Source organism: Elgaria multicarinata, chromosome 3 (assembly GCF_023053635.1).
Source record: "Elgaria multicarinata webbii isolate HBS135686 ecotype San Diego chromosome 3, rElgMul1.1.pri, whole genome shotgun sequence".
NCBI classification, from domain to species: Eukaryota; Metazoa; Chordata; class Lepidosauria; order Squamata; family Anguidae; genus Elgaria; species Elgaria multicarinata.
This window is the reverse complement of record NC_086173.1, coordinates 13589675-13602806: the sequence shown is the minus strand read 5'-3', so window position 1 is coordinate 13602806 and position 13132 is coordinate 13589675. Positions and strand designations below refer to the sequence as shown.

Here is a 13132-nt window from a genome sequence, read left to right as displayed (position 1 = left end):
GCAGAGGGTCTTGGGCATCATTAAGGATAGCGGAATGGGAGACAGAAGCGGCTTCCACCAGGAAGCTCCTTTTTTGCACAACCACTCTGAAATGAACGGAAATGAATTGTGACCCATGCGAGGAGCAGGGTTGGCCTTAGGGGTGGGTGCCAAGCTGATCTCAGTGGCTGTGGGTTTTTTAAGGTACCATCTGCAGTGAGCTAGGGTGGCCAAAAAACAAGTGTTTGTAACCTTCTTTTCAAGCCTCTACAGGTAAACAACAAAAATGATCTTCTTTCAATTAGCTTTGAAGTATGTTTCTTTTTCAATTTCCACTCTGATGTCATTTGCGCTAAGTAAAAACCAGAGAAACACAGCTTTACTTTGAGGCAATGTTACCGACCACTTAACACTTCAAATACTGTAACCGCTATAAGCACTATAGAAATAATAATAAAATAAAGCCGTAAACTTTAAGAAGTCAGCTGGATACCCATTTTCAATTACGACTTTCCTTTATTATTTTTAAAGATAAAAATAAGGGATATTCTAAAATAAAGAATCCTTACCAAAAAGATAGGAACTGCTACAAATAACGAAATATTTTAAATAAACCTGTGATAGTTCTGCACAGTACCCTGCCACTGCTCAGAATGTGGCTTTTCAAACTTTGGCTTGTGCAAACTGTAGCACAGTGGCTGAGAGATCAAGGTTGGACATCACAACTTCACCAGGCCTCATAAAGTCTCTGGGTAGCCCTGGGGGTGGGGGCACCAAAGGCACTCCTCGCTCAGGGCGCTATTTATCTAGGGCCAGTCCTGACAGGAATAGAATAATAGAATAGTAGAGTTGGAAGGGGCCTGTAAGACAATCGAGTCCAACCCCCTGCTCAATGCAGGAATCCACCCTAAAGATGGTTGTCCAGCTGCCTCTTGAAGGCCTCTAGTGTGGGAGAGCCCACAACCTCCCTAGGTAACTGGTTCCATTGTCGTCCTGATCTAACAGTCAGGAAGTTTTTCCTGATGTCCAGATGGAATCTGGCCACCTGAATCTGGTTGTTTTTATGCTTTTCATGGTTTTAATTTTTGTGAACCGCCCAGAGAGCTTCGGCTATTGGGCGGTATAAAAATGTAATAAATAAATAAATAAATAAATAAATGTAACTTGAGCCCATTATTCCATGTCCGGCACTCTGGGATGATTGAGAAGAGATCCTGGCCCTCCTCTGTGTGACAACCTTTTAAGTATTTGAAAAGTGCTATCATGTCTCCCCTCAATCTTCTCTTCTCCAGGCTAAACAGGCCCAGTTCTTTCAGTCTTTTTTCATAGGGCTTTGTTTCCAGACCCCTGATCATCCTGGTTGCCCTCCTCTGAACACCCTCCAGCTTGTCTGCGTCCTTCTTGAAGTGTGGAGCCCAGAACTGGACGCAATACTCTAGATGAGACCTAACCAGGGCCGAATAGAGGGGAACCAGTACCTTGCGTGATTTGGAAGCTATACTTCCAAATGCAGCCCAAAATAGCATTTGCTTTTTTTGCAGCCATATCGCACTGTTGTGCCTGGGCAAAACTAGCACTTGAAACAACAGGCTAGGATGAGTCCTTGAAAGATATAATAATATAATATAATAATACTTAGCATTTAGAGAGTGATTTATAGAGTGTTCAAAGTTCTTCCCAAAATATTCCCCCAGCTATCCTTACAACAATCCTGTAAGTTAGCTCAGTATTGTTATATCTCAACTGGGGGATTGGTGCTGGGAGAGTGATAAGACAGGCTCACAGGTAGATACTGTGACCTACTGTTTCAAGCGGCAACATGGCTGGAGCACAATCGGCCAGAGGATCTTTTCCAGTCTGAAGCTGTGAGTTAGGAATTTTCCTCCGAAGTAGATGCAGGCAAACATCTTTTGGTGAAACCAATTTAAGTTCTAAGGTTAAAGAAAACCACATCACGCCAATCCTTTTACAACTTCACTGGCTGCCAGTCCAGGTCCGGGCCCGATTCAAAGTGCTGGTACTAACATTCAAAGCCCTAAATGGTTTGGGGCCAGGTTATTAGAAGTATATCTGGCAGCTGTCTCTTCTTTCCATTCATTTTTACTCTAGAGTAGGTGCATGCACAAACCCGATTTGGATCTTCAAATCCATCTGCCCCACAGTAGGGACCCGATCCATATCGGGGGCCCTTTGTCTACCGTATAGTAAAAATGAGCTAGTGAGGCGGGGAGAGGCAGCTGTTCTGGATACGGATTTATGCATTATTTATTTATTTATTTATTTATATAGCACCATCAGTGTACATGGTGCTTTAAGGTGGATTCCTGCATTGAGCAGGGGCTTGGACTTGATGGCCTCACAAGCCCCTTCCAACTCTAGTATTCTACGATCTGTTATGGATGCCACAGTCTCACCACTGCCTCCCTTCCTCAGCAGGTAGGCAGCCACTGTGGGAGCTTCCAATCACATTTTACCCTGAAGGAACTCCCTCGAGGGACTTATTCCTGGGTTATAGCATTGCAGTTTTACACTGCAATCCTATACATGTTTATTTCTAAGCCCCACAAAACAGGGCAGCCCGCCTACTAACAGGAACTGGCCAGCGTGATCACATTACGCCAGTCCTTCTACAACTTCATTGGCTGCCAGTCCAGGTCCGGGCCCGATTCAAAGTGCTGGTATTAAAATTTAAAGCCCTAAACGGTTTGGGGCCAGGTTATTTGAAGGAACGCCTCCTCCCATATGTACCTGCCTGGACCTTAAGATCATTTACAGGGGTCCTTTTCCGTGAGCCCCTGCCAAAGGAAGTGAGGCAGGTGGCTACTAGGAGGAGGGCCTTCTCTGCTGTGGCACCCCGGCTGTGGAACAAGCTCCCCAGAGAGGTTCGCCTGGCACCTACACTGTATTCCTTCCGTCGCCAGCTGAAGACCTTTTTATTTTCTCAATATTTTAACACCTATTAACTTAAATTTTAAACTCTGCTGTTTTAATTCACTATTTTAACCTATATCAATTTTTGCTGTGTGGTTTTATCTTGGTTGTGCTTTTTATATTGTATTTTGTATTTGTGTTTTTAGATTGTTGGTTGGTTTTATGCTATTCGTGATTTTAATTTTTGTGAACCGCCCAGAGAGCTTCGGCTATTGGGCAGTATAAAAATGTAATAAATAAATAAATAAAATCCCAAAACAGGCATCTTCCTCTAGGGCCAAACCAAGCATATAAAGGCGCCTGATGTACCAAGCAGGTGGGACTAGTCAGTGCTTGGACAGGAGAATGCTTTGGATCGCTAGGTATGCGACCTTCCATTCCATAAGCGATGTAGGAGATACATGACAATAACTAAAATGGAGTGGTAGTGAGGACAATGATTACCCCAAAAGGACCCAGATGGCAAGTCATAAGCAAATACCTAAGAAGGAACACACACACTTAGATATGAGCTCAATCTCATAAACACATCCATTTTTGCCTAGATACCATCACAGCTTTCATCTGTAGGATCTGTCCTATAAAGCACTATCCGTCTGCATGCTTTGCCCCTTGACCAGCTCCCTGTCTTGCACCCCAAGTTTCTATAGCTCGCCCCTAACTACGAGTCACCCATCCCCTTCCAGATGACATTCAACAACCAATTCCAACCTAGTACTCTGCAACGATCTTTAAAACAACAGCTGGCCTTAGCAAAAAGGCAACAAGCCAGGCCCAAAGAAACAAGCCCATGCACGAAGCACAAAGCAGCATGCCAGAGAAGGAGACAATTTGCATGTTAACTATTGTTATCATATAATTTTCTCCCTCCCCATCCATAGTAATAGCATTAAAATTTCTCATATGTAAGTCGCCTTGTAGGGCAAAAGGCAGAATATATCTGTTCTAATAAATCCAACTGAAATTTATCACACTATTTATTTATTTATTTATTACATTTCTATACCGCCCAATAGCCGGAGCTCTCTGGGCGGTTCACAAAAATTAAAAACATTCAAAGTATAAAACCACAGTATAAAACCATAGTATAAAATACAATATAAAAGCTCAACCAGATAAAAACAGCAACAATGCAAAATTACAAATTTAAAATATTTATTAAAATATTAAATAGGGTGTGTTTTCCAAAGGTCTGGAGGGACCTTCCTTGGATAAGGTCCTGTTGTTAATCCGTCAGTAAGAGTTGTGATCTCCAGCAACTGGGTCAAGAGATTTATTGTTTCTCCCTCCAAAATTCAATCCCAGCATGGTGCAGGACTTATCACTGGACTCATGTAAATCCTGGTTCCAGGGGAGATCCTAACGTGTTGCAGGGACAACAGCAAAGGGAAATGCACCACCATCTATGTTATACCTACAGAGATGGATGTGTGCAACAGTGGGTGGGAAAGGTCAGAAAACGGTGTATCATCATCTCCACTTCCTATGTTCAGGCTATGAGCACTGTTGGGAAATGGTACCGCACATGCACAAAATTATCACCCGTGCGACATCTAGCGTGCAACATCTTACAGTGACAGGGGTAGGCATGGTTGGGCGCTTGCCAAGGACTCATGCCACAGCAGAGTCCACCCCCACCGACGAGAGACACCCCCCCCCCCTGGACTTGCTCCTGCTTTTCCTCATGTTGCTTATTCACCTCCCCCTTGCTCTGGTCCAGACAATGATGGTGGTGAGAAGGAGGAACAGGAGCTGCCTCTTCCTTCTTGCTCCCTGCCTCTCTGCGTCGCAAGCAAGCACAAGGTAGCAAATATGAGGAACAGGATGAGGAGCAAGATGATTGCATGATGTTTTCGTATTTCTATTATTAAGCCTTAGGTATTCTATGCCAGGGGTCCCCAAACCCCGGTCCATGGACCGGTCCCGGTCCGTGGCCGCGCAGGTGAGCTGCTTTCACCCACTCACTTCCGGGCGCGCCGTTCCGAAGCTGCCCGCCCACTCCAGCGTCCTGGCTTCACTTCGGCTGGTTGCCCACCCAGCTGAAGCAAAGCCAGGACACTGGAGTGGGGGGGGTGGGCGCTCTTAGAGCCGCTGTGGGAGAGTGGCTTCCAGGTGCAGCGGCAGGGGTGGGGAGGCTGCCGCCACCGCCGCAGCTCCGCTCCTCCCTCTCGGGGACCAGGCGGGTGCAACCCTGGCTGCCACCACCGCTTGCAGGCAGGGACCCCGCCTCCTCCCCTGCCCCCCCCCGGGGCGGCTCTCTGCGGCATTTCTCCACCCCAGGGTAGGTCCAGGCTGGCCACCGCAAGGTAGTTCCTGCCCATATCTCAGCGAGCACAACAACAGCCTGGCTGCTTGTTTTCTTTTATTTGAACAAAATGAAAAATGTTTCCTGTGATATTTTCCATCTTAAAAACACACTTTTTTCCAATTATCATTGAGAGTCTAGCTGCACTTCCAGTTTCTAATACAAAAACCAGGTATTAAAGGGGGCTGATTATGTGAAGGCATCCCCTCAACACCCCCACCCTCGGGTCTGTGGAAAAACTGTCTTCCACGAAACCGGTCCCTGGTGCCAAAAAGGCTGGGGACCGCTGTTCTATGCGACACGCCCACAAATGTAAATTACATTGTGCTAGCGCAAGTGGCCTCTAGTGCAATGTCAATAAGTGTTGTGCTTGAGAGTGTTTATGGTGGTGCAACGTAATTCACATTAGTGGGAGTGTCCAATAGGATACCACCCTTAGCATGAATTATTAGTGGGTTGTTTAATATGAGATGTTTCATTTAGCCAATTAATATTTGCATGGCCAAAAACATTTTTTTAATGTCTTGTTGTTATGGAACTGTTGGTGAACTATCTTAAGATGTTGCTATATTATGGAAATCCTTCTGGTGTTGCTGTGAGCAGCTCTGAGCATGGTTTACTGTGGAAAAGTGGCATATACATATACATGCTGCTGCTGCATAAGAGGGAGGAATCAGCAGGCCTAAGGGAGACCCAAGGTTTGCAGAACCTCCCCAGCCTAAGGAAGGGATAGGGGAACATGTGGCCCTCCAGATCTTGTTCGACTGCAACTCCCATCATCCCTCACTACTGCCTAGGCTGGCTGGAGCTGATGGGAGTTGCAGCCTGACAGCATCTGGAGGGTCCCATGCTCCACATCCCTTCCTGAGGGGTGAAAAAACAAAGCATCCCAGTGAAGCTGAACGTGTTCAGTGGCCACGGAAAGCTGACTGTTGCGTGTGGGTGTGGGAGGGTGTAAGGCTAGAAACCTGAACAGCAGCAATTCACACTACAACGGCTTGTTTTAGGTCCCACTTGGACCCTCTATTTCTAATGTCCAGGTTGAGTGCTGTTCTTATATAGCTAAAACGCATCACCTACGCACAAGAAGGAGGTATCAACAGACTTGGGGAACCTCAAGTCCTGCAGAAGAACATAGAAATCTTTACCGAAAAACTCGAATGAGGAGAACTCCAAAAACAGCCCAATAAGGAATGAGCATACTGCAACATTTTGGTGCAGAGAACAGAATGAAGAGGGAACAGAATGAAGCACCACACAGCATAGCTACTTGAACAGTGTAGCACCGCATGCTGCAACACTTTTGGTGCAGGTCCCTCTTGTAATACATAATACATAAGAAAGACTAAGAGAGAGGAAATGAATGCTGGGTGAACAGCTTCAAAGTAGGTAAGGTGTTTGAGTGGACAAGATGGCGGACGGATACTGGTGCCATCCTGGAAGCCAGGTGGCGCTCCTGAATATGCCAGACATGGAATCCTACCTTGTTGGATGCCATCTCGCTGACAGAGCGGTAGGTCTGAATGGTCTCCAGCTGGTCAAGGCACCAGTCTAGCTCCTCCAAGGTCTCTCTGGCGAGCTGCTGGTATGTCTCTTCTGAAGGAGTAGTGGAGGAAGAAACCAAGACATCAGCTTTAAGCAATATTTTGAGCAATCCATAAAGATGGAAGAAGCTCCTCAACCAGCTGCGCTTGTCTTGCCTTTTGCATACAGCCTAGGAACCTCCTTGTTAAAGGGATATGGAGGTCAGCTTCATTAAGATGGTACACATCCAGACCAGGCAATGGTGCTCCCAGAAGAACGTTTTAGAGCAGAAAGTGCCGAATTAGGCCTGCAAATTATAGTCCAAGAGCCAGGAAGGTTTTATTTACCCCAGCGAGTGCAAAAGCTTAGTGAATATTTTTTGTTTATATATGACATAAGTGTCTCAGAAAAGCGAGTCTTACAAAATTCCAGTGGGGGGGGGCTGCGTGATGACATCATCAACATGGCTGCCGCGCTATTACGTACTTGCCACATTTAAATATGCATAACTTCTCACCCATTTATGCTACAGAGATTATGATTTTTTTCCTGAAATGTTTCAAACTTAATGACAAATACTTTTTGTAATTACACGTTTTTGTTAACTCCATTAGTTTTGGAGATAATTTCATTAGAACGTATAAAATTAGTGTTCACTTTGGTTATGTGTGACGTTTAACCATGATTTACTCAAAAACTATATGACTTTTGAAAGAATACTCAATAACAAAAAAGTTGCATTTTTTAATGAGGATTAAGAAAATGTATAATAACATGGGGTTTACCCCAACACTTACGGAATTATGAGTGATATCTCATTATACGTTCTCAGGATTGTATGATTGTATAGTTTATCGTACAGGGCTTTCATTTCAAAAGCATCCACCCTAAATATCTCTCGATCTGATGCACAGATCATTTTGAACATGTTCCACCATGATTTTTACAGATGAACATGTTCAAATGTTCTTCACAAAATTTCAAACAGGACAGGTATGATGAGATATTTAAAAAGACAATTTATTAGGTTGAATTGTTTTTCACCGATGTTTTTAAAATCTTCAGCAAAAATTTACAATTTACAAGATAAAAACTATGTTCTGTGAGAAGGGTTAACAAATAAATTTCATCGGTTGTCCTCTTCACTTTCATTGGAACTGCTATCATCACTGTCAAAATCACTTTCCTCGTCTTCTTTTTCACTGTCCTCTTCTATGGCCGTTTCAACTGCCATATTCACTAAGCTTTTGCACTCTTCGGGTAAATAAATCCTGCTCTGGCTCTTGGACTATTAGGCCTGCAGACTGTGTCATCCACCAGTCATCGCCAGGAGCTTAATAAACCTCCTGCTTTTGCTGCCTGCTTTGTGATGGTGGTGGTGGTGGTGGGCAACTTGCAGGCCACAATACAGACCTAGGGAGCTGGCTGTGTTTGGTCCATCATAAGTTTTGCAGACTTGGTGTTAAGATAAGGGAACATCTGGAGCTGGGAGTGCAGCCCTGTTATAATTGTTATAATTGCTCCCATCTTTCCAGCATGACGTGCTCCAACCTACAAAACTGGTACAAGGGTTGTGGGGAAACCATCTCCACCAGGCTGGTGAAAACTGTTTTTCGGTCGCATGTGTCCCCAGCTTCTAAAGGCCACATTTCCTTCTTACATCTCTTCAACAACCTTATAAAGTTCAGGGAAGGGAAAGGAACCTCTCGTGCAAGCACTGAGTCATTACTGACTCTTGGAGGGACGCCAGCTTTTGCTGACATTTTCTTGTCAGGCCTTATGGCGGGGTGGTTTGCCGTTGCCTTCCCCAGCCGTGATTACCTTTCCCCCAGCTAACTGGGTACTCATTTTACTGACCTCGGGAGGATGGAAGGCTGAGTCGACCCCAGCCGGCTGCCTGAAACCAGCTTCCGCTGGGATCGAACTCAGGCTGTGGGGAGAATTTCAGTTGCAGAAACTGCTGTTTTACCGCTGTGCGCCTCAAGGAGACAGGAAATTGGTAGCCATTTTGGACAAGACCACAAGGAGGGGGTCAAGAAATGCCACTGCTTTGCACTTCCTGCTCCTTCACACATTTGCATCAAGTCTGCTATGAAGAGCTTTTGCGTTGTGAGGGCGTGCAATGTCTCCCATAATAGGAGCTTGCATGGCGTCCTATACGGTGGAGATGTGAAAAATTTCCCATTGGTTGTTGATGGGTAAATACAACATAAAAAATAGAAACTCCCAGAAAACATTTCACATCCACAACATCATGCCCCAAAGAGCTCTGGAATTAGAGTATGTAGCATGCACACACAAGCGGCACTTACTACGGCCTGGTCCTCACAGAGCAACAACCCAGGTAAAGGTTGAATATGGGTTAAGTATTGTTTGTCGTTGTATCGTGGGTTGTTGTGTGAATCCTGCACTATGATTTCACTACGTGTGAACTATTAGCAACCCAGGAAGAGAACACATGGTTTGTTGTTGGACTGTGAGCTCTGTACTATGGTTTAACTATGGTTTAACCCATAGTTAAACCATAGTGCAGGGTTTGCATGTAATGACAACCCATAGTCAACGTGTACTCTGGGTTGTCCTTATGTGAGAATCAGGTATATGATTGAACTGATTTCTCTACTTGTTCATGTCACAATAAACCACCCTGAAAATAAGCTTCAGTGAGATGGGTTGTGAGATTGCTCACTAGCCCACATCCTGACAGACAATCAGGGACTCTGCAGCTTGCTGAGGGCTGTTTCCTCCTCAGTCCTCCCATCTGCTCCCAGCATGGGCCTTTGCAGCCCCAACTCTACTTAACTAATGAGCTGCAAAACTCACTGATGTCGGCCAAGTAGAGACATGCAAAATTGGAGGTTGAATTATTGGCCAAACAGACAAGCAATCAATTATCCCCATACTGTTGGTGGGGCAGTGGCTGAAGGTGAGTGTGTGATTTGTCTAAATTAATGATGACCCAGGAAACTTTTGTGTAGAAATTCCAAAGGGTTCCCCACTGCCATGAATTAACATGGGGCTCATCCTGTCTGGAAGCTCTTCTGCACAAGTAACCCTAAGCTTGCACTGCTCGTGTACATTTCAATGCCACTTGCACATAAAAGCTTCCTGGAGCTCCATGGCTCCCACCTGTCCAAAATCTGATGCTCAAATTGGTCATATTACAAGGCCTCTACTACAGACAGTGGTTCCAATCCCTTTGCTTCTCCCCAGAGGAGGATGCTCTGGGTAGCAGATGACTCATCCAAAGACCCATCCTTTATGGAGTATGGGACCTTGAAGGGCTGCGCATGCTGGGAAATGCGCAACGGATTCAAATGAGTCTGGATGTCTATGAATCTGATCTGCAGATTCTGCCACAGACTGGCTTTTTCCAAGTCATGCAGATTCCATGGATTTGTAGACTTGTTTTTTTCCACTTTTGGGAGCGGGGGATTTCTGCTAATGCGCATTTATGAGCATGAAATTCTCATTTTAAAAATCCGATTCTGTCAATGAGTGGACAACAGAATAAAAGACGCTTGACAGTCCACAAATAGAATGAATTCAACAAAATCTGTACATCCCTATAAGTATGTGTGTGTGCACATATGAGCATGTAGATACATACTCACACAGACACACACACCTACTCGGTGGACAAGCTGGAGCGTGTTCAGAGGAGGGCAACCAGGATGATCAGGGGTCTGGAAGCAAAGCCCTATGAAGAGAGACTGAAAGAACTGGGCATGTTTAGCCTGGAGAAGAGAAGATTGAGGGGAGACAGGATAGCACTCTTCAAGTACTTGAAAGGTTGTCACACAGAGGAGGGCCAGGATCTCTTCTCGATCCTCCCAGAGTGCAGGACACGGAATAACAGGCTCAAGTTACAGGGAGCCAGATTCCAGCTAGACATCAGGAAAAACTTCCTGATTGTTAGAGCAGTATGACAATGGAACTAGTTCCCTAGGGAGGTTGTGGGCTCTCCCACACTAGAGGCCTTCAAGAGGCCATCTGTCAGGGATGCTTTAGGGTGGATTCCTGCACTGAGCAGGGGTTTGGACTCGATTGTCTTGTAGGCCCCTTCCAACTCTGCTATTCTATGATTCTATGATTCTATGACCTTGAGGAAGGGGCAGGAGCTCACTGACATTTTCCTTGGTCTTGAGATGTAACGCCAGGCCTGTGAGGTTGACTTTGCGTGTTCCCTTTTTTCCTCCTCCAAAACCAAACCCTTTCTAAACACCAAGGCTTCCATTACCTGAGAGCGTGGCTTTGCAAACTGTTGGTTGGCTGCCCATGGGCGACCTCCTAGGGGGGCAGAAGAGAGAAAAGGCACAAGATCAAAATCAGGCCCTGGCATAAAAGGCCGATGGCTTTTCCCCACCCACCCGCACCTCACTTGCAACGAAACAACACATCTGCAGGTTTGCAGGTAGCGACTGCCCTTGGTGATAGATTCTGGCCCCAAATCCACCCTACCCCATGCCATTCCTACAGGGCAAGAAGGAAATGTGAGGGGTTGAGAGTGGGCAATGTGAAGAGAGGGGCAGATCATGCCTTTGTGGGGCTGAGGGCTCCTGCCTCTTGCCAGCACCTCTGTAGAGTTAGAATGGCCTCAACAAGTTGTTAAAAAGAAGAGGTCGCAGAGAAGAACTTGTTAGGGGGCAGTGAGGATGAGAAGGCCTTAGAACCCCCTGGAGAAGAAGTGGCAGGGCTAAAAAAGGATATAAAACAACAACTTCAAGGTGGTTCAACTGCCATGGAATTGTATTCCTATGAAGGATTGGAGCAGGGTTGGGAAACCTGTGGTCCTCCAGAGGCCGTTGCACTACAGTTCCTATCACCCCTGACCACTGGCCATGCTGGCTGGGGCTGATGGGAGTTGGGGTTCTACATCATCTGGAAGTTCCCCCTCCCTAGGCAAGAGCCCCCTAACATCACAGCATAATGAATGTTTGAATGAGGCTGGCTTCCATTCTTGTCTTGCACCCTAAAACTTTGGACTCGGCCTCTGGTATAATTAGACCAGCGCTGCAGTTCTAGGGGTGGGGGGTGGCGGCAGTGGTACTGAAAGGGGTGAGGGGGAAGGAAAAGCAGCACCGTCAGGGGGCTATAGCTGAAATTGTAGGGTTCTCTCCCCCATGTCCCTGTGCCCAGGCTCCATCTGGCAAGGAATTACAAGGGTGGCAATGACACTGACGGGAATGGGGCATTTAAAAGATGAAATGAGCTCTTGCTCCCTCCATCCCATTTATTTATTTATTTATTTATTTATTTATTTATAATATTTATTTGCTGCTCCCCATTATAAATTTCGGAGCAGTGTACAAGATAAAATAAAATAAAAACCGAATAAAACACTTTAAAGTAGATTTTAAAAGAGGCAAAATGTACAGTAAACCGTGGGTAGTCATTAAGGAAAGGCTTCCTGGAAAATTGACGTTTTCAGGAGGCGCCGAAAAGAATACAAAGTTGGCGCCTGCCTGACTTCCAGAGGCAGGGAATTCCATAGGAGGGGGGCCACCCCGCTGAAGGCTCTTCCCCTGGTGGACTCGAATCGGAGGATGGGTCTGTGCGGAACCACCAGGAGCAGGCCCTCGGATGACCTCAGCAGAGAAGGGGCTCTCTCAGGTATCCTGATCCCAAGTTGTTTAGGGCTTTGTACACAAGTACAAGAACCTTAAACCTGGCCCGGTAGCGAATAGGCAGCCAGTGCAGTTCCCGCAGCAGAGGAGTTACATGCTGGAAAGGGGCAGCTCCAGACAACAGCCGAGCTGCAGCATTCTGCACTAGCTCCAGCTTCCGGAACAGTTTTAAGGGCAGCCCCACATAGAGCACATTCCAGTAATCCAATCTTGAGGTTACCAATGCCTGTACCACAGTGGCCAAGCTATCCCTGTCCAGGAGAGGCCGTAGTTGGTGAACCAGATGAAGCTGGTAAAAGGCACTCTGAGCCGCTGCGGCTACTTGCGCCTCCAGCAACAGAGATGAATCTAAGAGTACCCCCAAATTAGGAACCTGATCTTCCAGAGGGAGTGCAACCCCATCCACAACAGGCAATGAGCCTATCTCCTGGACTTGGGAACCACTCACCCACAGGGCTTCCGTCTTGCCAGGATTTAGTCTCAGTTTATTGGCCCTCATCCAGCCCATTACTGAGTCTAGGCACTGGTCCAGGAGCTGCACAGCCTCACCTGATTCAGTTGTCACAGGGAGATAGAGCTGCGTGTCATCAGCGTATTGATGGCATTTAGCTCCAGATCCCCTAATGACCGCTCCCAACAGCTTCATATAGATGTTAAATAACACTGGGGATAAGATGGTGCCCTGCGGCACCCCATAAGTTCAATTGCCAAGGGGCCAAGAAGTGGTCACCCAATGCTACTCTCTGAAAACGACCCTGGAGGTAGG

General features: G+C 46.2%; 1 protein-coding gene across 7 annotated transcripts in view; it reads right to left on the bottom strand.

Annotated features, from left to right (window-relative positions):
• PDE4A (phosphodiesterase 4A) overlaps positions 1–13132 on the bottom strand; it is a 490724-nt gene that overhangs the window by 57339 nt on the left and 420253 nt on the right. For all 7 annotated transcript variants that reach the window (XM_063119318.1, XM_063119316.1, XM_063119324.1 and 4 more), the window contains 2 exons: positions 10980–11029; positions 6699–6811 (listed from right to left, as the gene is read on the bottom strand). In XM_063119318.1, coding sequence (XP_062975388.1) covers positions 6699–6811; positions 10980–11029 — 163 coding nt within the window. The remainder of the gene's footprint in view (positions 1–6698; positions 6812–10979; positions 11030–13132) is intronic.